This window comes from Sardina pilchardus, chromosome 13, assembly GCF_963854185.1.
Source record: "Sardina pilchardus chromosome 13, fSarPil1.1, whole genome shotgun sequence".
NCBI lineage: Eukaryota > Metazoa > Chordata > Actinopteri > Clupeiformes > Clupeidae > Sardina > Sardina pilchardus.
Window position 1 is genome coordinate 8,875,021 of NC_085006.1, and position 25,974 is coordinate 8,900,994.

A 25,974-nucleotide genomic window follows, 5' to 3' on the forward strand; every position below is an offset into this window, starting at 1 on the left:
GAAGATGACAAGGAAGGCATAACGAGGAAAAGAAAACTCGTAATGAGAGAGATCAAAGACATGAAGGAGGATTATGATATCTAAAAAGATATGATGCCTGGGATGAAAGAAACTATAAGAAATCCATTTTATGAGTTGTATTATTTTCTTTTCGCCGGCTTTTGACCTGTAAATTGAGAATTGGATGATTTATGGGTTGGCCGACCACCATAGCCAGCTTCATAAGCAGGTTCCTGCCTGCAGTAGTGATAAAAGGCTGCTGTTTCTCGTTCCCTTTTTTAAAAATACCTTCAAGGAGGAAACGTCTCCTCTGGCAGATCCATGCCAGCTACAAATCACAGTGCAGCCAGTTAATGAGCGCGCTCAAAAAAAGCCTCCTGCCATGAACACCTAACCCGCACGGTTTGACATCCAATTACACATTCCAACTTCCCAGCTCCATCACTGGGACCAAGGCGCTATTGATCCCAATATCAATTTCTCCAGAGGAGCAGTGGAGCTGCAAAGCCACTTAATAGGCATCGATTGTGGGTTTGGAGCCAATCCAGAACTCATTCATTTACAGCGCGCATATAACGCAAATAATAAAAGCAGCTGACCATCACTGACCTGACGGGTTTGCGTAACAGTGAAAACACACACACCCACACACACACACACTATGCAGGTTTTTAAAAACTTAGTTTGGATAAATCAATGCTTCGTCAAGCTGCTGCACTGTTCTCCCTTGTCATGTGGAGAGAGGTGTTTGATCACAGGGTCCCAGGCAGTGGTGCTTTCCTGTGCGCGTGTGAAGCCCAAAGCGGCCGGCGTGACTCATCTCTATAAACAGGGCGCGTTCACACCTCTACTGTTAGCAGGCACACTAGATGGGCCATAAGAACCCCAACCGCTGCCACCTGACTCCCTCCCGCCAGCTCCACAAACAACCCGCACAACAGAGGAGCCTACAGTATGGCTTATGAAGAACGAGTAAAGACAGCACAGAGGATGGCGTGTCTACCTTACCGCATGTCAAGGAAATCACATCAATCACAAAAGCTTAGTACCAATCAGGGGAAACACTCACTTCTCATAGCAATTACACTACTTGGTAATTGAATGGATCACCTAATCCATACAATCAGTGCTTGATTAAGTGGCCACTCACAGACCCAAGTTAATGGTTAAGCTTAGAAACCTAGCTCATCCATTATGCTTCATCTCTATACACTGTATCACTACAATCCTTCAGTGGAGTTGATTTAACCTTTGCTTCCCCGTCTTGATCCATGGAAAGAATAAAAACCCATTGGACAAGGACTGGACAAAGAGGGGTCAAATATCAGCTCTGACCTGATCCCAGCCTCTTATCCATCCCTCTGTCTGTGTTAAATAAAGCGACAGGGTTTAGGTCAAACTGCTAAGCCGTTTGTAGAGGGAAACACTGACGATTAACCTTCCTTTTTCTACACCGTGTTCAGCACCTTCACAAAGCCTCATTACTCTCTGAGAGCAATCATTCACTCAAGTGGTCCATCAGGTGAAACACCATCTGGTCTAGTCCTTAAAGGAAAATACAGGCACGGCTTAGGGAAGCTGATAAGCCATTTGCTTAAGAAAATGGCCATCACAACAGGGGTATCTAGGTTGGAGGTATTTCACAACGTGAAATTTCTTCACCAGATAACGGAGTTAGACAGACAAGTATGGTGTTCAACAAGGAAGACCTCCAAACGTGGACAGGAACTTTTAGTTTAAAAAGGGGAATTTTGGGTTTTATGGACTCTCTTTGAGAAACATCACCCCAGGCAAGTGGTGTAACGACCCAAGCAGTTCCTTCCTCAAACTTCCAGGTACAACACAAACCATCAGCTCCGAAGCTCAGCGGGCCCTGGACCCCATCTAGGAGTTTATTCTCTGAATCTAAACACACTGACAGAGAGTATAGCATCTTCGTACGAAAAATGAGAAAACAACGAGTAAATATTTGTGGGGTTTGCCTGAGAAGCAGAAAGCCACATCTGGTTTCAGAACAGTGCAAAGCGTGTCAGGGTGGCTTGCAGAGAAGGCAACGGTGGAGAAAAACACTGACGCCGCCGCCGCCACACTCTGCTGTGAGTTCTGCTAGCTTTGCTTTTGTTTTGTTTTGGCCATATGGCCTTCACCTACTTTGATGTCACACTGTGACCCGCGCCGCAACTACAAACAGCCCACGCTAGGCCATGTGCACATCTAAATGCCATTTCATTTCAAAGTGTATCTGAAAGTCATGACTAAATGTGACAAACATACTCACACACACACACACACGAAAACCATTCAGACGTCATACATGTCCTCTCCTCTCTGAATCTGCTTTTCTTGTGAGAGTGTGGCTCTTGCCAGGAAGCTAGTTCCGACTCCCCGACTGCGAGGGAAAACAGCTCTGAGAAGAACAAGGGGTTGAGTGAGTGGGGGGTGGAGGAGGAGGAGGAGGGGAGGGAGAGTTTGCAAGACATAGCAGCTGGGAAAGGCATTAGGAATTGTCTGCACTCCGCTGGCCAGCTCTGCTCGGAGCCTGCGTGGACATGCTCGCTCGGGGAACACAGCCACCACTGTGTTGGAGCGGCGGCAGCTCCACCGGCAAGGCTCGCCGTCGAGTCCTGTTACCAGGGCAACCTGTTTCAGACTGCAGTCAAACAGCAACGTGACTGTCGAGGCCGCCGTCGAGGCCGCCGTCACGTCCACATCCAGGATTCTGGACAGTCCGACGGGCAGATCCTAAATCTGCCTGAAACTTAACTGGCAATAAACATCAACTGTGCAGATAGCTGAGGCTGAGTGGTTAAATGATGGTCCAAAATTGAAAAAGACAAAACATATCTTCACCAGCGTGTGTAAATGGGCCACACTTGCGTGACCCGTGGAAAGTTGGGGAAGGATGTGCAAAGAGCAGATTACGAGCACTCAGTGTTGAGTGCTACTGATCGGCCCATCTCATCCCTGTGCTTAAGTCTACTGCCACAGCTGGACCCAGTGTAAACCGCCAACCTACAGCTACACAGAGAGAGAGAGAGAGAAAGAGAAGGAAAGAAAGAAAGAAAGAAAGAGAGAGAAAGAGACAGAGAGAGCCCTGCTGACGCCTGTGCAGGGTGCACACCTTGTTAACAGTGCGGTGGGGTTTATTGGCAAGTCTTATTGTGCATGTATGAGCAGGGGTGAGCAGGGGTGAGGAGGGGGAGTGGGGGGAGTAAGCAGCAGCACAGCTGGGCCTGGGCCAGGGGAAGCACAGTAATACACTGCAGATGTGCAGCACTGGGCTCCCCCTGTTAGGAAGGACGGGCAGGATCTCACTGCAGTGTGTGTGTGTGTGTGTGTGTGTGTGTGTGTGTGAGGGGGGGTGGACAAGCAGAAACAATATCCAGCCAACAAAAGAAACTGAAGCAAATTGGGAGGGTTGGGGTACACTGTAAATGTGCTTTCGCACGCACATGAACATGCCTCCCTCCATTTCACAATCTCTCACACACAGGCAGCGGGAGAGGGCGAGATATACGATGGTGTTCACCCATCCACTCCTCTTTCCCTGGGTGCCTTCATTCCTCTCAGTGTCCTGGATTACCCCGCACATCTCTCTCTCTCTCCCCCTCTCTCTCTCTCTCTCTCTGACCACAGTTTGCGTGATATAAATAGACGGTTACATCCCGATATTTGTGACTTGGTCCAATGTCAAAGAAAAAGAAACAAAACAAAGTAACAATAAATAAAGTGAGCAGCAGCAGCAGCAGAGACTGCCAAGGCCAAAGTGACTTGGCAGGCCCAAGTGCTCATGGCTTCCCTTGACTTGTAATCAGTGTAAAGCATCAGGATCAGGAGAGAGCCTCCTGAGGATTAACATCTGGAGGAGTCGTTGAGCCTCATCTCGGCCCACTTCCCCTGCCCACTCCAACCTCTCCACTCAGGTCTGTGAGGCCCCGTTGGTTGGTGGAGGATGGGCCCAATATCGTTTTACATGATCCTCAAGTGATCTGGGCTTTTTTTTTTTGTTGTTTCCGCCGATAAGCTGGCGAGAATCGGCGCCGGAAAATAAAAAAACTACTAAAAACAACACGGATGTCTGTAAAACGGCAGATTCCTCCAGAGATAGTTCACACCACCACAGGGTGTGTGTGTGAGAGAGAGAGAGAGACAGACAGACAGACAGAGAGTGAGCGAGAGAGAGAGACAGAGAGAGGAGGAGGGCTGGATTCTGTCTGTGAAGGCCACCAGGACACGGGTGACAGATGACAAGAAGGGGTGTGTGAGACCAATGACAGCGCCAGGGGACATACCACACCGGCAGAGCGGATGAACGTTGCTGTGACGACAGAGTCTGATGAGGGCAATAAATATAAGAGCAATAACACCAAACCCTCAAGCCACTGAAAACACTCAAACACTCACACTCAGACACATAGCAAAACCCAATAAATTGAAGGGGAGGGAAAAGCTCAGCCCCATCGTATGAATTGTGGTCAGGCATCGCCGAAGCCCACCGTCTCAAGCAGTCTAGGAATGCCTCCCACCACAGACATTGCACCGCTCCCCCACCACCACCACCCCTTCCAGAAGATTCCGTCCCGTCATGCATTTTTCCCCCCAGCTTGCCGTCTTTCTTCCCCCCGGCCCAATCCCTCCACTTCCCAACACGTCTTTCCCCGCCACATGGAAAAAGTGTTGCAATGTTCAAGGATGGATACCGGGCTTCCCGTGGAGACCTAGACGGAGAGAGTAGCCCGGACCGCCCCACACCGCAGTGCTACGAGAGGCTGAATTCCACTGAACAGAGCTCCCCAGCCCCGGACGCGTGGGGGGGAGGAGGTGGGGGGTGGAATGAAGAGAGCGGCAGTATGGTTCTCATTAGAACGCAGCTCACAGCACGGTTCCCGGCAGGAACCACCCAACTCAGCCTCGTTCTGGCTCAACAAAACTTCGAGATGAAGATACAGAGAAAAACAGGGAGCCAAAAGCGACAACAACTACTTTTTTTTGTGTTCCCAGCTATTACACAATGGGTCTGTGTACAGTGAATGAGTTCATCATTAGCTGTTACAGAGAAAAAAACCCACAGGGTGTGATGGAGTAGTTTGTCTGCAGTAATAAGTACTGCATGGCTTTCATGCAGCTATGGAACCACATTGTGCTTAGTTGGGATGACGCAGAAACCGTACAACCCCCTCAGCCAAGCATTTCCCAGAAAATGTGACAATGTCAGCCTGGGAATCTCCTACTGAAGCCAGTATGACAGGCTCAGTCTGGAAATTCCGTTTATAGCATACCCTCCTTATACCTTGACCTATAACCTCAGGAAGTGTTTGTTACTCAGAACTAAAGGAGCAGAAGGTTAATAACCTCCTCTGCAAGACCACAGAGCCAGCACGGTAGTAACAGGAAAAAGCAATCAATATTAGATTTTGATATATGAATGGGAGAGACTACTCTGCTTGCAATTACTTGCCAATCTAATCTCATCCTATAACAGTCTGGAGTATCTGTTTTATGTTGACAGAATAAAGTAGGTGAGTGTCCATTATGAAACATTACAAATTATTAATAATCAATAATCTAAGAGGAATGATGACATTTAAAAGAGATTGAGTGGAGTGTTTCAATTTACAGCTGATGGCTCGCGCCAATCTGGAGGTACTGGAATCGACTTCACGTCTCAAGTCATGTACTGTACTGTTTGTATTGCACTGCCCTGTACCGTACCGGTCGTTGCAATGTGCTACGGTCATCATAACCGTGAAACAAAAAATAAACATAAACAAACAGCCTCATCCAAGCGTCTCAAGCTATCTGAAGGTATTAAAACGGGGGAGAAAGAGGTCCTAATGGAGGTTGGGCTACTCCCATCTGCTCAATGATATTAAGGCTAGTTCTTCTGGGACAGTGTTTAGAGCACTCAGCGCTAAAACACTACCCTGGACTCAGATTTCCAGCACTCACTTTGCTTTTAAAACCTGCGCTCACAAGAGACTCAAAATTGAAACAGATGAAACACACAAAAAAAAAAAGAATCTGTGAGATAAAATGCTCCCTTGACAGGCAGCATAAAGCGGTTAGGAGAGGCGAGCATGAAGGACCTTCAGGATACATAAAAGAGAAAGGTGCTCAGGCAAACGAAATCACAAGGTGTTGGTTAATGTGAGGGGAGGGGGGGGGGGGGGGGAAGAAATATTCAGTTCGGGACGCCACTGTTAGGCACGTCTGTCAACGCAACCTCAGAGTGAACCGCCAACCACGCGGGACAACTCAAAGCTTAAGTGGCGGCTTCAACACGTGGCAGCCCGACCGTGTGGGACGAGATGGAATTTATGCATTTTAATGCTGGGATCAGAAGATAAAAATAAACACCAAACATTCTGCTGAAGGTTACGAAATCCCCAGAGCCTCGTCTGTGCTCTGGTCACCTGATACAGCCCACCAGAGATTACATACGCCTTATTACATTACCTTTTCAAGCATATACAATACCTCCTTGGTAATAGAGAAAGGCCCTGGTTACATCAAAAGGTCAAAAGAACATATGGATGATTCATTATGGTCCTTGCCGACTTCAAGCTGACAGTCAAGTCCACGGTCTATATTCTCTGCGTGGTCAAGACTGTAGGTTACTTTGGCCTTTTATGTGTGGACCACACACAGGGGAATGTATTGCAGTATAGCCCATGAGGAGGGCATCTGATCTACAAAGTCAGTGAGAATGTGACACAGAAATGTAAAATGGGTTTAGAAAAATAGGCCACTCCCAGGCGAGACTATGATGAATCTGTCTAGCTGGAGATCAGCAGCTTTGCACGAATGGGTGTCGAGGGACGTCGGGCCTTCCTGACAAACGACTTTAATACGCGAGTGAGGAAATCCTGATGCCCTGCGGCAGGACTTTTAGTGCTGAGGCTCGACGTCTGCGACGGGCCAGCGGCCGCGACTCACCCTTCTAGTGTTGTCCAGAACCCGGGGGTCGGGCCGGCCGTAGTTGGGCGGGTTGGCGTGCGGGTCGTAGCCGAGCCGCGAGAGCATGGGAGCGATGACGGCCATGTCGCGCAGCACGTCGGCCGGGATCTTGCCCACCCACTTGGATAAGGCCTCCACGTTGACAGGCTTGATCACCTGGTCCGTCGACCGCTCTACCCTGCAAACAAAAAAACAAAACAAGAAAACAAACACAAGGTCAACATCAACAAAAACACAGCCCCTTGGGCCACAGAACCACATGGTGGAATGACCCATAGAGTTCCGTAGGCTTGTCTCTCACTCAGATAACACCACTCCGTCGACAAGCTTGATCACCTGGACAATTGATCTTTCAAGACGCACAAACAAACAAACAAACAAACAAACAACAAACACATGGGCCTGCCGGAGACAGGAGCACACAGAGGCCAGATTAGCAGCGGGGCCCCACAGGGCCCTCCTCCCCTCACACTTGGTGGCTAATTGCGGGTAATTGGATCGCACAACACAATTAAAGATGGCCCCTCGTCCTCAGCAGCCTTAAAGCGCCCCATAAAATGGCCAGAATGAATGGCCTTTCACTCTCTGAGCTCATCTCCCTTGTCATCGCGCATCAGATTTCATGGCTCACGCGGCAATCAGATTCGATTAAGATATTACGACACTTGTGAAAAGGCTATTTTCCGTCGTGATGTACTAGCCCCCTCGGAAACCCTATTGCTCCATAAGCCGATTAGCTGGCGGTGACTACTCTTCCCCATACGGCCATAAGCGAGGACAGAACAGGACTCGCTGGCTGAGAGGCAACCCCGTGTAAATGGAAAAACCTGATAAAACCACCGCCGCCGCGCAGACATGTGAGGAGGGGCGGGAGCCGGAGACATTTTCTGGACCAAATTCATCTGCAGCTGTTGCCAGTGGTACGTCAGAGACATACTGTATCTTGGCTAAGCATGAAGCTGAGTGTGACGAACATATTCAGACTAATGAGGCACAGTCTTTGCTCTGCTTTATGGAACTGCGAGCTGAACCAGGGCTGGGGGACTGAACAGAGAGGCAGGCATACATTCCGTCATAATGGTTTTCCCAAGTCGCAACAGAAGATTTACTGACATGTGTGCTGCCGTTCGAAATTAAAAAGACCCAGCACACCACCACACATCTTCCATTAAAGTTCTCCTGTGAAGAAGCTAAAGCAGCTCCAGGAGTAATTGTTAAATGCGTTGCCCATTGATGTCAAAGCTGAACGTTTTTTTGTCATTTCTGTATTTCTGTCTGAAACATTAAAGGAAGAGCCAGCACTGCAAGCTTAGTGATTACGTGCTTTCACAATATTGCAACATTCCCTTTTTTTTTTCAATGGTCAGCCAGCTAAATTCTGTTGCATCTCACTTGGCAGCAGCCTGTGAAAAAGGTCAACTGTTGTAGGATTTAGCCATTCTAAAATTACACTGGGATAAAAAAAAAAAAAAGGTTTGGCCTAGCCATGGGTCTGAGACATGTACAAAAAAAGGAGAGAAAAAAAATAATTACATTAACAATAAAAAGTCTGTATTTTTTTTTTATTATCGTAGTTTGTTTGAAGCTTGCCCCCACAGATTTAAGTCAGAGTGGAGTATACCTTCACCTCTTATGAAATACAAAGTGCCAACATCAGGCAGCGGGGTCATGGCAGGCTGCAGATCACTCAGCTGTGTCTACGGTTGACAGTTGACATCAACAGTTAGCGTAGATGCCGAGGGAGGGCCTCATGTGTGTTGTTGTTTAAATATGTCACAAATACACAACACAAGCGCATAAATGAGTTATTGGAGTGGATGAAATATTTAGTGACTCCTAGGATGACTGTACGGATTTACAAGGAAAGAATTTGCCTAGTGAGGCGGCTTAAATGTGGTATACAAGTATACTTGAGGGGTTTTCAAAATCACTAAGACAAGAGTGACAAAACCACCACAAAACATCCACCACATCTTTGTTAAAGCTTCAGGGCGTATTTTGTGAACTGGGTTACAACATTTTCTTCAAACAGTTTTACAAGCAGTGACGAGAAATGGTCTCGTCTTTGGAATAATCACACTAGAAAAGATCAACAGTCCACCTGTCTGGAACCCTTACTCACATACCGAAGTGCCTTCACGCTTCAACACACACAGACTCACACACACACACACACGTGCAATGATGCTATTACACACGTTTCCACTGAGTCTGTTTTGGGGGAACATCAAAATATGTCAGCCAGACTGGAGTTCTCTCACTAAGCCACATCCCACCAGCCCACCCCTTAGCTGCAAACACACACACACACACACACACACACACACACACACACACACACACACACACAAACTGAACGCAGATGGGAGACAGCCGCACTTAAGCCAGAGGCCATCTGCAACAGAGACAGAGGAGATGTGCTGCAGGCCTGCCTCATGGCCATCACAGAGACGCCCTGCACGTCTGTGGGGAGGAGAGGAGAGGAGAGGAGGCTCACAGCAGCAGCATACCAACACAGACAGAGGAGGGGAGGGAGTGAGAGGGAGAGAGGGATAGAGAGGTGGAATAGTGGAGTGATGGAAAGAGGATGTGCCATTGAAAGATGGAGAGATGGGAGTGATATGGAAAAAAAGGAGGGAAGGATATGAAGTGAGGCATTTTGAGCACCGTACAGGAAAAAAGAAACACTCGCTGACTTGACTGGAGTCGGATCAACAGAAGGACAAATTCTTTTCAGCCAGAGGGACCAGCATCAAGGAGAATTCCCCTCCCCAACCCCTCAACCCCCCGTCTCCTTTTAGCGGCTCACCACGTTCTGGGGAGAGGCCTGTGGCATGACTCATTTTGGCATGTCGCACTGCTGAGGCACTCGCAAGAGCGGCAGATCCAAGTTCGTGCGTGCCTTCTGATGCCCTACCAAACACCACAGAGAGAATGGAGAATAACTGCTCTGTGTATGTGTGTGTGTGTGTGTGTGTGGTGTGTGTACAGCCACACTGCCAAAGAGAGCGCAGTCTCCAGGTCAGCTGCAGGCCGCAAACAGCCAAGCTCAAAAAGGGACGCTGGCAAGTGCAGTTTCCAGAACACTGTAGCAACATGCACAAACCCCGGTAAAGCGTGGAAACCGTGGAAACCAAATGAGGGCAAGCCCGGGCTATAATCTCATCAGGCTAAATTAAATCTTACTAACGAGAGAGGCATTCCCAGTTTTATTCATTGTAACATATGAGGCTGAGCCCATTTTCCCCCTCTTAGCCACTCCCCAATGGCTTTTTCAGCCACAGGCATGTTCTCCAGCTTTCCTCGAGTCACCATCTGATTAGAACGTTCTAGGTTTACCAAAACCAAATCAGGTTTTCAAAATGTATCAAGAGAGGCTCGATCAGGGGGGTTCACTACAAAGCGAGATTAGTGGAAGGACGTTCACTACAGTGATAAACAGTGATAAACATTAGTGGCGAATGTGTTTTCTTTGAACTTTCGAATTGCCAATGTTTTTGTGTAAACATGTCAAATTGTTTGCTTTAAACGGCAAACAATAATTACAGGCAACAAGGCAGTGGCCATACACATTCCCCTCTCTTTGCCTCATTTGAACTTCTGGCTTGAGGCTCCGCCTACCACTAATCTCGCTTCACTGTGTACCTGTCTGATGTGGTTGAGCGGGACTGGATGCTGGGAAGAGAAAACTGTATTTTGATTCTCCCAGACCAGATTAGTCTACCCGCTCCCACTTGTTTACATTTACATTCATTCACTGAGCAGACACTTTCCATCCAAAGTGCCTTACATTATGTTAGACTATAATATTGCAAGGGACTACATTGTCCGTGGAGCAACTTTGGGTTGCCTTGCCTTGAAACTCACTTGCCTTGCTCAAGGGCATAGCGGTGGAAGCCAGGAATTGAGCCCACATCTTTTCAGGCTACATGCTAGCCCAGCTAGCCCTTAACCACTACCACTTCCACCGCCCCTGTTTAACATGAGGCTCCATCACTGTGGGTGTAGTAGTAGTGTACTCTACTGTCACTGGGGAACACGCTCACACACACACACCCACTTAAAAGATACATCCTCACAACCAGTCAGGATACTCATCCCCAGACACGCTGAGGTCCATTTAGGAAAGAAATGTCCACTGCGTTTGCCCAGTCCAGTCCCTTGTCAGTTGTGCTGATTGTGGATCCATTTAGAGAGAGAGAGTGCATCCTATCTACCCACTCTGACACTGCGCGAGCCAGAATGGTTAATGGTTTGCATGCTTCCATCCTTCTCTTTATGGCCAGCATGATGTTCTTGTCTTTTTCCCCCCCCTTCTATTGTTTTTCTTCACAAATGAATGAGTGTTCCCTTGAAGGCATTCTGCGCAAATCCAAATTCAAAAATGAAACGGAGGCAAAACAAACAAAACAATGAAAGAGAAACAGGCTCAGAAAGGGATACCAAGCTGTTGCTGACAGGCTTGCTGAGGAATGACTCATTCTGAATCTCCTTGGAAAGCAGGCATCTTTCTTATTCTCCTGTTGCCATGGCCAACAAACGCGGAGCCAGGCGGGCTTTGGTGCAGCACTGCTAACTGGCATGAATATTTTAAGACATTAACACTCCGCAGGGTGGCATCTGCTGAGGCAGAGACAGAGAGACACACAGAGAGAGAGAGAGAGACCGAAACAGAGACAGAGGAGGGAGAGGGGGGTGTGACTGGTAACTCTACAGGATGTACTTTGTGGAGGTGATGGAAGACAATGTCAATCTCACCCTTTCATTTACACCTCTCTCTGACAGACACAGAGACACACACACACACACACACACACACACACACACATGCACACACACACACAGACCGACACATGCACACGCACACACAGACACACACGGTGATCCCGCATGATTTAGAGTAAATCTGCACAGTCATTTTTCCCGGTCTCATATCATGAACTGGTTGCGTGAATCAGCCTTCATCCGATCCTCCTACGGTCCATATGCGCTGCGATGCAGAATACCCCCCCCCCCCCCCCCCCAAAAAAAAAACAGCAAAACAAATAAAGCCCAACGTGAGCTAAATTACCAAAAAATGCACCCAAAAATGATGAAAAAGGACCGATTCTTTTCTCAATGACAACCGGTATGGTTCTGAAGATCTGTTTCTCCATAGATTGTCCATAGCTAGGAGCAGGGGAAGGGCACATGGGGGATTTCTATTCTCCTGCCAACACAGCAGCTCTGGCCTCGGCCCTCTCTATCTCGTGCATCTCCCGCACTCTCCCAGGGCCTTCAATCACGCAAATTACACCAGGCTCCTCTCCTCGCCTTGCGTCTAACAGGAAATAAATAAAACGATAAATAAATAAATAAGTCAACAAAGAAATAAATAAATCAGTAAACAAGCAAATGTCATATGACGCTCTCTACTGGAAGAGGCACTTAATGGCTTCTGGCTGTTTGTCAATTATTCATGTGTGGGGTGTGTGTGTGTGTGGGGGGGGGGGGGGTAGTGCTTTCTGCATGGTGCTGCTGTATCACTGAAGGGAGATAAGAGAGAGACCCTTTGCCGCCCAGGGGCCGCTCTAAGTAATGGCGTGGTTGCTGGTAGCAGTGGTCTCTAAATCATGGGCATATAATTGATGTTAATGGGCAGGTCCTCGTCAGCTCGCCTATATGCTTGCCCGCCCAGGGTCTAGAGACAGGCCGTGGGAGGGGTGGTCTGATTGATGGTGCTTTGGAGGTAGGGACCTGGGGCTGCCAACTGGTACCGCTAAGTGGATGGCAGGTGTTGTGAGGAGCAAAATGTAATGGAGTGCCAATCCTCTAGTCCCCCTGCGGAATGAAGGGAAGGTTTGATGTTCGCATAAAAAAGTAGATCACAGGCCTACAGGTTTCCCCAGGGATACATACATACACACACACACACACACACACACCCTTCCACTTCCCAAATATCATATCATGACTTCAGTGAAATGGAGGATGGGCAAGTTGTTAAACTATTAGTAAGTACAGGCTTTTTTCACCGACTGTGGACCACATGCTAGCCTCGCTAGAAAGTTTGGATTTGGATGTACTATGGGACACCCTTTTGGCTGGTGTGTGTGACGTAACTGCACATTTCTGGGTTCTCCTGGTAATTACCTTGTCAACTTTCAACCCAAGATGAGCGTTTTGATGTTATATGGTGAGCTGAGCTCATTCTATGCCATTCTGTGTGACTAGCGGGTTTCAAGTGGTCGGATAATGACTGTGTCATAGGGAGACAAAGGACAGCAAAACAAAACAGAGCTCTTGCAATGCAATCAGAGCAGCACTATAGCACAAAACAAACCTCAAGTACAACACAGAGACGATATGATGAACAGACATCATAAAGTGGGTTCCAGCTCTGAGCAAGCATGACAAAAAACGGATTGTTTTCAATCATTGAGCCTAAACGGCGTAACCATAGCCAGTGGAGTGGGTAGAGCAGGTCACATGGGGCGCATTGTGCTGACTTTTTAGCACCACCACCCAAACCGGGTCCCCTGAGGTCTGGTGTGGCGGGTCGCCGTTTATGAATATTTGATTGGAGTCAGTAGGTACTAAATGTGCATACAAGCAGCTGGTCAGTGTCTGTGGCTGACCTCTCTCTCTCTCTCTCTCTCTCTCTCTCTTCCCCCCTATGCGCCTATTCGTCTGTCTCTCTTTCCGTCTGTCTCTCTCTTGTCTGTCTCGACCCCCTTCAGCCTGCCGTCTCCATCCCTCTGGCTCTCTGTCGTCTAACTGAGAAGGAGGGGGGAAGAGTGTGTGTGTGTGGGGGGGGGGGGGGGCTCTTGCCTTTTGTCTGTGGCTGCAGATAGAGAAGGGAGCCGAGCCAGCACTCAGGCCCACCACTGTTAAGGGGGCTGGTGAGCCCAGAAGTGCACATGATGAAGGGCTTTTAAAAGACCACTAGAGCTGCCCGTCAACCCTCCTCCGAGGCCCGAGGCCCGCTCCGATCCGTCTGATGGGAGGACCGGGCCCTTCCTCTGCTGCTGCCAGCCCAGTTGCTGCAGCTTTTGTGATAAACTCCTCAGGAGTTACTTTCCTGACGCAAAAAAAAAAAAATTTAAATAAAAAATGTATGCCTCGACAGAGTACAATTCAAGTGGGAACTGCACCAGATGTGTTACCCTGGAATAGAGTTTCGAACAAACTCTTTTATCATCCCCAACACGAAGGGAAAGACAAAACGGAATCACGACGTCTAGAACGAGCGATGATTTAGGAGTTGATGATAACGGGACACGGCTCTCGCTCGTCGAACATTTGTCTCGCTGCCTATGCAAAGAAGCTAACCGATACGATCCGTCTGTGCTGCTATAGAAACAGTCAATACGCACCAAACAGCGGACGCCAAGAAGACAGCTGCAGCAAACAAAGATAGGAAATGGCCACAGGGAGATGTGTGTGTGTGTGTGTGTGTGTGTATATATGTGGGTTGGGGGGGCGGGTGGGGGGCGGGGTTGGATAGAATCAATTCACCACAGAAACAGCTCTGTCTATTGCGTCCAACATGGGCGAAACAATTTTTTTTAATAAATAATCAATTAATCCGTGTGGTAGGACGAGTCATTGGTACGCGGTGTCTCGTTGCAAACACGGTCCCTCCATGGACTCAGAGCTCCTGCCACTCTGATCATGGACAAGCCACCATTTAGTGTCCCAGCGGGGTGGAGGGAAAAAAGGGGGAGGGCATTAAAAAAAAAAAAGAAAAAAGGAAAATCAATGAACGCCATTCACAGCAATCTGCCCAGCCCTGGGTCAGTAGAGCTACTCTGCCAACCCAGCCACGCACAGCCAGAGGGGAGAGGAGAGGGTTCACTGGGCCTTAATGTCGCCCACCAACATACAGCCAACGGCGTCAGTCCTTCAGTCCAAAACGGTTCTCAACTCTTGGAGGTTGAAACAGAGAAGGAAAGAGGAAGGGAAGAGGAAGGAGACAGAAGGATGTGGTGGGACAGCCATTCTGAATTGCGCAACATGTCTGCTGAAACTTATTATTGCAACACAGCACATGAATGGTGTCGCGTAGTGGAGCGGAGAACAGCACATAGTTTGGTTGTCGTCCTCATCTTCCTCTGGCTGGCTTCCCTGTGTCCCCGCTGGAGTTGAGAGAGAGAGAGAGAGAAAGAGAGAGAGAGAGAGAGAAAGAGAGAGAGAGTGTGCGCTCTGGGAACGACGTGCAGCAGCTTTAGAGGTCACTCTGCGGACTTTTTTTCCAGGACATTTCCCGGAGATTGGGCAGATTTCATCAGATTACTGCTCGGATTCGAGCGGACGATGTTCATGATACAACTTTTAATCAAAAAATGTTGATAAATGAAAAAAATTGCTCTGCTGGATTCTGGGTTAGTTTGAAAGCCTCCAAAGAGGTCTTTTTCTGCCATTACTTTCTTACATCCCCATGTGACTGTGGTGGTAACACAAATTCAATCAGCATGTCAGATTCCTAGGATATGTAGTTCACTGTATGAGTATGCCAGAGAGAGAGAGAGAGCGAGCGAGATAGAGAGAGTGTGTGCATGTGTGGGTGTGTGTACGTGTGTGTGTGTGTGTGTTCCCTCCTTTGAAATACCACACCACCTACTAGGCACAAAGAACCCCCCTGTGTAAGACCAGTTCTCTGCTCTATTTCCCTCCTTTCCTCCCAGGGGACGGGTTCCCTGTGCGTCGCTCTCCACGACCGCCATCACACTCCTCACAAACACAAGCCTGTGAAAACACCTCACTCACTGCCTCGACTGGAGGAACAAGTGTGCTTGCAGACACCAGACAATATGAAAAATAAAGGACCCATGTTCACCGAATACAATGCAGAATGTTCCGGACTGGAATTCACACTTAAAAGTCATGTAAGCCTCAAAAGCTCCAAACAGTTGAGAGAGAGGAAGAAAGAAAGAAAGAAAGAAAGAAAGAAAGAAAGAAAGAAAGAGAAAGAAAGAAAGAAAGAAAGAAAGAAAGAAAGAAAGAGAGAGATGTGTGGAGATCTAAGTCACACAGTGGGATGAAAGAGACGTCCTCACAAGCACAGACGCTGAAGCACAGCTATGGTCAGGGGAGGGGAGTAACGGAGCTGGCTTGTGTAACGCACCAGAGAAGTATGCACTCCCTCTGACTGTAAGCTTTTTTTTATTAAAACTTTGTGCGATCCCAGAGGCAGACCATAACCAGATGGAGGCCAAATATCTTGAGGGGGGAGCGCCAACGCGGGGGGGGGGGGGCTCCAGTTTAGACACAGGGCAGTGGTGGGTGACCCCGCTCTCGCCCAACATTTCTGGAGGCCATGTGAGTCACACTAGCCACATCCCAACGACCAGAAATTAAACTAAATTAAACATAGACCTAAGGTCAGCCACGCTTTGTGCCAGATGCAAAGAAGTCGGAGCAATTCCTCAAGAGCGAAAGAGACCAATGCAGTGGACACTAACCTTGTCCTGTACTTGGAAGGGAAGCTGAAGCTCTCTAAGGATTAGGCACTAAATGAACTGTTGGACATGTCTGACACAATAAGGCTGTGCTACAATCACCCCAAGGCCTGTGTTTATGAAAATGGGCTGCCAAAAGACTAACACAAACACACTGTAGCTGTTTCAAATCACCTTGAAAGAGTCCTAGTGGATGGAAGATATTACAAATGTTTCGGTCAGTGTACTACTGGATATTTCCTGTCTATCTCCCCATGGAGCTACGGAGGTGCCTACCAGTTGTAACATGCTGAAAGAATGCTGTGGGGCCGACCTAAATCACTCCTACCCTAACAGTCTGCTGTGGCTAGGCTAATTTAGCCCCAATTACTTCCATTAAGTGCACAGCTATGAGAAGCAGCTGCAGGAAATGACAAAATCAGTCATATAAACATGATGATATACTCTCAGTAGACTATTTCTTAGAATTCTTATCAGCACAGAGCTTGGAGAGGAATGTGCTACTCTATCGGCGAGCAAGTACAAGGAAAACAGACTCAGAGCCCTGGGTATTTTTAAGGACATGCGAAACAGTGTGTTTGTGTGTGTGTGTGTGTGTGTGTGAGAGAGAGAGAGAGAGAGAGGAGAGTGCAAGAGATAAGTTAGCCGAGCAGAAATGACCCAGATACCTCTGGAAGTTTCGGGTGCCAGCGGGATGCTAGCTCAGCGATGGAAAGTTTTGGAGGTCTGCTTTGTGTTCAAGCAGAGCTTGTAATTACTGCCAAACAATTGCTGCTTGTTTAGCACTTAAAACAGCGAAGGGAGGTGACCTGTGGCCCCGCCTCGGCTCGCAGCACCGGGGGAAGACGTTTGTGAGAGAAGATTCCCACACGCCGAGTCGTGCCAAGGAATACTCGACACAACCTACGGGAAGATAAGAACGCAAGGAGGCGAGTCCCTAGAGACACGCCATCGGCACTTACTTGGAGAGCGATACGCCTCCAGCTTTTCCGATGAGCTCCTCGTGGTGCAGCACTGCCTCGTTCCAGGGAATGTTGAGGAATTTCAGCAGCGTCCTCATCCACTTCTCCGGGTGCAGGACCAGCTGCTCGTAGTGCACGGGCAGGCACTTGTCCGAGACCTCCAGGCACTGCGTGTACATAGTCTCGATGGCCCGGTTCCACTTGGTGAGGCAGTCCCGGTAGCTGCCCAGGTCGAAGCCGGCTATGGTCACTTTGCGCGAGATCATGGAGTGGACGGAGGCGCGTCCGTCGCGGATCATGAGGATGAACTTGGCGTGCGGGAAGATTTTGGCCAGGTAGGAGAGGGACTTGAGGGCGAAGGGGTCCTTGTTGCAGAGGTAGGAGGCCGGCTCGCCGTGCTTGACGATGATCTCCAGCAGGAAGGCCTGCATGGCCGAGTCCAGCACCTCGTCGGTGACGCCGGCCTCGTCCAGCCGCATCTTCTCGCGGCCCGAGCGGCTCCACATCTGCTTCATGGCCAGGATGCGCGGGATGACCCGCGTCTCCTCGCCGCAGCGCACCTCCGGGTGGGCGTCCAGCATGGCGCGCATCAGTGTGGTGCCGCTGCGCGGCACGCCGCCGATGAAGATGAGCGGCATGTCCTTGTTGTAGACGAACGGGCTGCTGAGGTTCTGGCCGGTGCGCAGCGTGGCGCGCAGGCTGCTGCCCAGCACCAGCGGCTGGACGACGCCGCCGCCGCCGCGCTCCTCGACGCGGTGGTGGCACTCCATGGCGTGCCGGCCCAGGTAGAAGACGGTGACCGAGCTGATGACCAGGCAGGCCACCAGTAGGTTCTGCTTGAGTTTGCCGATCATCTCGGGGGCCGACGGCGGAGGAGCGGAGGGGCGGAGGGAGAGGAGGAGGACGGGGGGAGCCAGCAGAGCAGCAGGGGGGGAGGGGGAGAGGGGCAGACGGTGCGGGTGGCGGGCGGAGGGGGCAGGGGTGTGGCAGAGGGGAGGGGGAGGGGAGAGGTGCGAACCCGTCGCTCAGGGCTGGCTGTCGGTGGACGTGTGGAGAGAGGAGGGGGTCGTGGTGGTGGTGGCGTCCAGCGCTCGTCGGGTACCCAACTCCATGAGGCCTGTGGGAGAGAAACAGAGATGGCATCTTAATGAAAGCTTAGGAAATGTCTACCACATCCTCACTGGCACACGGTTGATAAGAAACACTTCTCTTCTTTCATCACATTATAAAGCGGCTTTCTTTAGCGTACTTTCTCTGTGAGCAAAACAGCATTCAAAATAGTCTGCATTTACAGAAAAACACATCTTCGCATTAAATGCAGCTTGTCTGTAAAATACATGACAAGACCACGTGCCTAATACTAACTAAATCATGCTTCAAACCCCTTTCATCCACTCAGAGACTCTAATTACAACAATTCACAGGTCCATCCGAATTGCCTATTTATCACAAGGGCGACATTACAATGAGTATTAAACACAAGGCTAGCACCAAAAAATGGCCTTGTCACAACAAACACAATCACTCAGTGGAATACAAATGACTCCAGGAAAGGATACAAAATGTGAAAGCGGAGATTTTACATCTTCAGCATTTTGAACGATAAGCATAATTTGATTCCTGAAGACAGATAAGAGACAAATGAAAGCTTGAAACGAGAAACGAAAAACTATATACAGCCCGTATTAAATCTTTCACCCTTGACTCATGTTTCATTTAATGTTCTTTTTTCCGCTTCTTCTTTTCAAGTGTTTATTTCGATGAGGGAGGGAAAAAAAAAGAAACAAGATGTATTATAGCCTTGAAGTCTTCAATTTGCCCTGAGCTGTACACAGTGTTTAGGGTGTAGGCGGCACGCTTAACACAAGGGGATCGCACATTAAAACCACCGCACTGCACTGGCTCTGGTTGCCTGGGTTTTGTTCAGAGGTTTTGCCTGAGCAGTCCTCTGACCAGAGGGGCCGACCTCTCCCAGCACGTCTGGCTCTGTGTGTCGTCTCAAGGCCCCGCAGTCAGCGTGGGGAAGGAAGCGGGCAGTAGCGGGCAGTAGCGGGCAGTAGCGGGCAGGAGCGGGCTGCTGCAGCAGGGCGGCGGCACAGCTGGGAGCCTTCTGCGGAGGCCCACAGGCCGGGGCCACCCTCACCTCCGCGAGAGCCTTTTCCGAGAGTCAAGTGAGTGTGTGTGTGTGTGTGTGAGAGAGAGAGAGGAAGAGGGGGTTGTTTTTTCTGGATGTGAGCCAGAGGAGTATTCCATGACTATATCTGAGAGTGCAAACGTAGGCTTTTTTTTCTTCAGCATTTCAAAGATCTAGCTGGACTCGCATGCTTTGATAGAGTTCAGATGAACGGTCACTAACACACACCACAGACCTGGGCAAACAGCACGAGAGGCTTCACAAGCATCCTTGGCCTCAAGAGAACACAAAAGGAACCCTTCAAAAAAAAAAAAAAACAGAAAAGCAGCCGACTGCACAACGACCGCAATGCAATAGCATACTACTTCAGGATCATGAGCTACACGTGTCAAGGGTGGACAACGGTCAGTGTAAATCCCGCACAAAATCCGCATGTGTCAAAAGATGATTGCCCACTGATTGTCAAGAGTGAAAAGCACTTGTGTGGAGAAGGAGGAGGAAAAGGAGGAGATGGAGGAACCTATCAATGCCAGCCAACCTGCCTGCCTGATTGGTATTCTACAGCGACTGAGCTAGTGGGAGGAGTAGATTCAGTAGTTCAGACGCAGTCAAGGACGACACCTACGCACAATATGATGGCGAGCTCCAGCACAACACCGCCAGCGACGGCTCCCCCCCCCACTCACTCGCCCGTCCTCCCTGCCCTCCTTTCCGTCTCCGCCACCCCCACAATTTATTCTCAGTCCAACACTTGAGGAATTACTTTATTCAATCAAGAGTTCTGGCGACGTACGCGCTCACGTACCCGCGTCAGCCTCTGCCAAAAGCCGCCGCCACACAAAGCCACTACATCCATCCTCCGTTATTAACAACCGCTGTCTTTCCCGGGGAGACGCACAAGCGCCGCGAGAAGCTGTCAATGTCACAAGCTGCTGGCCTTCCCTTTCTCCTCCCCCGAGCATTAATCATGGCCTTGCTTGGTCGCCTACTTCCACTAACCTTAGTACAGAGTCAGCCCAGGGTTTCTCCGCCATGGGCAATAACAGACGAACGAAAAACACCGTTGAAAGGCCTTCATGAGCTGCACTGTGTTTACAGACCGAGGTGCTGGTAGTCATAATAGGCCTTGTTCCTGTTCAGGTGTCTTGGACACAAGCTAATGCCCGAAAACGAAAACAACTTCCTGTGATACATGTTCTTGTTGAGAGCCAGCCTAACTTTCAAAGGCTTCTCAGGTCATCATGAGTCAGTACAGTAGAGGCAACTGAATGGTGAGCTGATGAGGCGTCACAGTCTATTGCACACACACAATGAGAAGGCATCGAAGACAACTAGCAAAGTCACACCTACTATAGGACACCATCATGATTCATCAGACCATGTTACACAGGCCATGCTGCACGTAAGAAGGTTTAATCAAAAATGAAATGATCAGTTTAGAAAAGGATCGTACTGGCGCCACACCGATTTCCTCCATTTACAAAACATACAGTATACTGTATCAACCCCCAGCCACCCCTCCATGCCTGTCCATGCAAACGTACACCTTCAGATCCTATCTTTGGTGCCTCCGCTCTGTGGGGAGGGCCAGGAGTCACACACCTAATGATCGACACCTCTGCAAATCAGGAGCAAGCTAATAGAGGCTCCTAACATGGGTCCCCCCACCGCCACCCCCGTGCTAACCAAATGTACACAAACAACCTCCAGACAAACAAACCAACGCCTGAAACCTCATGGGGTCTGTCAAATTAGGGACCACCAGTATGCCATAACAAACATTGCCTCACTTATAGCAAATGAAGACCTGTGACAGCCCGGCATTCCTCAGCGTCCAAAGGGTGAGCCGCCCAACTGAATTACTACTGCGGTTGAGCGCTGGCCAATGCGGTTTCGCGTTTCACCTTTGTGAAGCTGAAATCAAGAAGGTGTTGGTATTAATTTAATAGAGCCTCCACACGTCTGTTAGCGATATCCTCTACTGGATTTTTCCATTGATCCATTTGGGTATTCTCAATGGGCCAATGCTGAAACCAGACCACATCAACACTTAATAAGGACAACCATTCCAGGAGGGCTTGACAGACAAGATGTGAAGGGCCTGCTTTAGAAAGAAAAAAGGTGGGGGGATGGGTGGGTTTAAGACTAAATGGATTTTCCCAGATGGAAAATCTTAACAATGTTGAATGAAGCTTCTTCAGCTGTTGGGGCCATCCCCTTCCATGCATGTTGTTGGGAGGCACCAGCCTCACTGGCATTGATTGAGTCTGACACAAATGAAAAACAACCTTCAGATATGATCAAGGAACCAAAGGAGGTGCCATGGAGGCGGTGTCTGTCCACTCTCAATACAATACAGGCATTCAGAGAGCGGCACAAAGAAAAACAATCCAAATGTATCAGGCACTAAGGTCAGGGAGAGGACATGAGATTGGGACATACTGTAAACGGGGGTTTGAATGTGCTAACAAACGCGTACAGTCTCATAAACAGCTCAGTTGGGAGAGAGGGGGAATGGCTTTGAAGCCACAGGATCTTTAGCTAGAGGCCAAAAATATTCAGTGGCTGAGGTAAATAATCCATCTTCCAAAAGATTATGCAAAATACCTCGTTGCCCTGGAAAAACTGTCAGAGCCTAGATTACAGCTTAAGGGTTTCCCCACTGAATCTTTGCAGTCCCCCGATCCCTTTTCCACACACACACCAGTGGACCGGTAACTGTATGCAAAACTCCACAAAAACCTCCTCTATGCAGCCACTTATCAAAGCCATGGCAAAGAAGCCGACATGTAAAACACGTTCAGCGGTGAGGGGTTATCAGTAAATAACACGCAGAGTCTTCTGCAGTGTGCACTAAAAATCTCACTGAAGGATAAAGCCAGCCAGTAAAACCCCTTATGGTCACGGTAGACCATTAAACGTCCCTTTGTCTGTCTCACTCACTAATCTGAAGGGATTACACAACTGGCTCCGGAATATAATTCAAAACAAGACCAAAAATTATTGGAACGTTGCTTGACAGAAATATGATAGCCATGGGGGGCGCAGTGTTTTGTCATGTGAGCAGAAGCGCATAGTTCAAATTCTAACCTGTGTCAGTGTCAGCATCAAAGCAGGGCAGTCGTAGCGGAGGGAATGGATATATGGCAACGGACACTTGACCTATGCGTTGTTTCACTCGAGGCCTGAGGCAACAACACCACAGTAAAACTGTGATGCATAGGAATTAGTCATTCCCTTCTGTCTAAAACCTACAATTATTCCTCACATCAACATCATAGTATCAACTGTCAGGATTTTCCTCTCCTTCTTTTTGGATAAGCATCCGCCTTTGATATGAAATGACTTGACAGTGAAGATAAAACTGGATTACGTTACGTTCATTATGACCTGTTAATTGCATCTGTACTACATCTGATTTAACATCCACATAAATCTACCTACAATAGTGTCTGAAAAACGCAACATGTGTCCCATTTCAAGGCCAATCTAGATCAGCAGCGTGACAGTAGCTACCGCGCTGAGACACAAGGCGCTGCTCCGCTCCCTCCAACACTGACAGTAAGAGACTGCTTGCTTTTCCTTTCAGAGTCAAAATGAATGTGCCTCCCACACATAACATATTTCAATCAATTACCATCTCCATTTAGCTCAAAGTCATATCAAGTGCGGAGACATCAGCCTGAGCAGGAACCATAGAACTAACAGGAGGAGTGACTCATGTTTATATAAGGCAGCGCCGTCAGCTCTATATGTATCTACCGGACACACTGATAGAGCATCCGTGTTTGTTCCACAGGTTGAAAGTCCAGGGTCTAGTAGTCCACTTCGTCCTGTTATTTGAGGTCTTGACAAACAGTGGTGTTTGCACAAAAGCCAACAACCACCTAAAATCAATGGAACATTGTCGCTGCGTTGTAAAGCCATTTGGCAATGCGGGGAAGCTTTATTTGTGTTAAAAAAAAGAGGCCCCATTTTCCACAAAAATCAATTACTCCAACCACACAGAATGACAGGACAACGTGGTCCTCTGACTGACTCTAACTAAAACACCGCTACCCTACCACACGGTTTTGGATTAATCATTCACCCAAGAGAGGCACAGAGGGCTTCTAAAGAGGTGCAAAATGATACAGAACACCAAAAAGGGGTGCACACAATAGGCTCTTTATTCTGACCAGGAGCAGTTGAAGCATTTTCAGTCTGTGCCGTTTTTCAAAGGGAATCATTTCCTCAAGTGCACCAGACCACACGGAGCAGCTTGGCAGTCGTACAGCACGTATCCTGTGCAGCCCTGAATTCTAATTCCGCAGGTGAAAACTTAATGGGCATAGTGCCTGGTGGCGCAGCACACAGGTGGGTGGTCAGACTATGCCAGAGCAAAGGGTCGTTTGAAATGCAGCGACCCGCTCCATCAGCCAAAGGGGACACAAACCCAACCGGGACCTTAAAAAAGCCTGAATAAACGCACTGTGACAGAAAAAGAGCTGAACAACCCAGGCCCGCAATCAATACCACCACCAGTGCAGCACACTACTGTCTCCATTGAAGTCATTAACACGCACAATGCAAGGGGAAAAAACATCAAAATGACAAACTGCCAGAACAGACACACAATTAAGATTTAAAGCAAGCATATGCAACTCTTCTTTCCCCCAACTACGTTTAGCCTGAAACACAGATTGCACAGATGACGCACCACATATGATGATGCAAAGACCACTGTTCTGGTTCTGATTGGTAAAGCTGACAGTAAGCTGAAGGTCACCATGGAGAGTACCTGACAACATGCTCTTTGAAATGAAAGCTGTTGATATGTATCCTAATATAATCAAATTCATGACATGAAAAAATAAGAGGAAGAACTGTACATTCAAATATGTTCTAATTCCTCATGCCATAGGTAGGGGATTGCACAGCGGCCAGTCTACAACCAAGCCTTTCTATGTCAAAACCAAAATAACGGACAGATCACAAACCACCAACAAAAACATCACTAACAGAACAGCCTTCAAAAACATTTCATTTGGGTTATCAAGCAGCAGCTGGATGTGAGCACATTGTGTCATGTCATTCACAATAGTATACAGACCTACACAAGTAAACTAGACTTCATTACAGGCCTGTTTGTCTTGATACCAAGGGGAATGTAGAAGGAAACCGCAGCAGGTTACATTTTCAGTTTACCTGAGCAGAAGCCAACAGGAAACCAAACCACTTTCTTTGCAATAACCTAGATGTCACCCTGGCAAGTCACCTAATGAGTCACCTAACTCTGTGGATGAGAGAGAGGGAGGGAGAGAGAGAGAGAGAGAGAGAGAGAGAGAGAGAGAGAGAGAAGCCATTCCTCCTTGCTGTAGAGATCGGTCTAATACACAGGATGGAGAAATTGTGCTGAGACGAGATGGTTCTCCTCAGAACGCTCTTTGAATATGATGCATTTAATGATGCATGTGCGTTACTCTTCATTCCGTAGCCTATCCCCCCTGACGTGGACCAGACTTTCAATTAGACATAACCGGATGCCTACTGTCCCATTAAATATTTGTCTGGGACAGCAACAAAAGTAACATAGGCCTCCACAGTCTAGAAGTTAGATATTGGTAGCCTACTTTAACATTTCCTGAGCTTTCTTATCAATTACCAAACATAAATTATGTCCGGTGCTTCCGCGGACAGGACTAAAGGCGCGAGATAGACCAAACAGTAAATAACTAAGTTGTTATTTCCTCCCAGAAGAATGTCACAGAGCTTTCTTAATAACATTTTCTCATGTATCTGTTGACTACAAACAACAATGTGTCTATCCGTGTTTACATAACCACAGGCGAGCCCACTAACCGAGGTATTGCAGCCAACACAAGAAATAACGCAAACATAGCTTATCCGACTTAAGTGGTCCTATTCGTCCCCACATTATTATTTGGATAGCATTGATATGGCTATCCAATAACAAGGAATAAAGCAAGAGCGCGATCGGATCGACTGACACAATGTAACAACATACCTATGTGTCAGTTCGCACTATTATTTTTTTTATCCGTTACATTGGCACGTGCAGGACCCACTAATTTTTCAGCCAGGAAAACATTGAACTCGCGCATAGACTGATCACTCACACACCGATATTCGCATCTGCCTGAAAAAGATAAGACTGCTGCCAGGTCGCCTGTTTAAAAGACACACAGATACAAACTGCCAGAGGAACCCCTTGACAAGAAAGGAAGGAAAGGACGAGCATTTACATTGTACCTTAATAATCTCACTGTACCGCTATATTCGTAACGCACCTAGAATGCAGAAGATCTGCGGCGGCATACAATTGCTTCACTGGTTAGCAAACACTTCCATGGGCTTGAGCACCTTTGTCTATACACTCCATTTGTCTTCCGCTCCTTCCGTTCGGTGCTTAAAATTGCGACAGGCAAGTCCACCAAAAACTGCTTTCTCTACAATTGTATCACGGTAAACGCGTCACCTC

General features: G+C 48.3%; 1 protein-coding gene across 5 annotated transcripts in view; it reads right to left on the reverse strand.

Annotated features, from left to right (window-relative positions):
• tpst1 (tyrosylprotein sulfotransferase 1) overlaps positions 1-25,974 on the reverse strand; it is a 33,845-nt gene extending 7,871 nt beyond the window's left edge. Inside the window, exons 1-3 of one of the 5 annotated variants that reach the window (XM_062551835.1) lie at positions 25,857-25,974; positions 17,360-18,476; positions 6,937-7,135 (exon numbers count right to left, since the gene is read on the reverse strand). In XM_062551835.1, the coding sequence (XP_062407819.1) occupies positions 6,937-7,135; positions 17,360-18,213 (1,053 nt within the window). In that variant the 5' untranslated portion in view covers positions 18,214-18,476; positions 25,857-25,974. Of the gene's footprint in view, positions 1-6,936; positions 7,136-17,359; positions 18,477-24,585; positions 24,694-25,745 lie in introns of those variants that run through there. The other 4 variants (XM_062551833.1, XM_062551834.1, XM_062551837.1 and 1 more) reach the window with 4 other exon arrangements.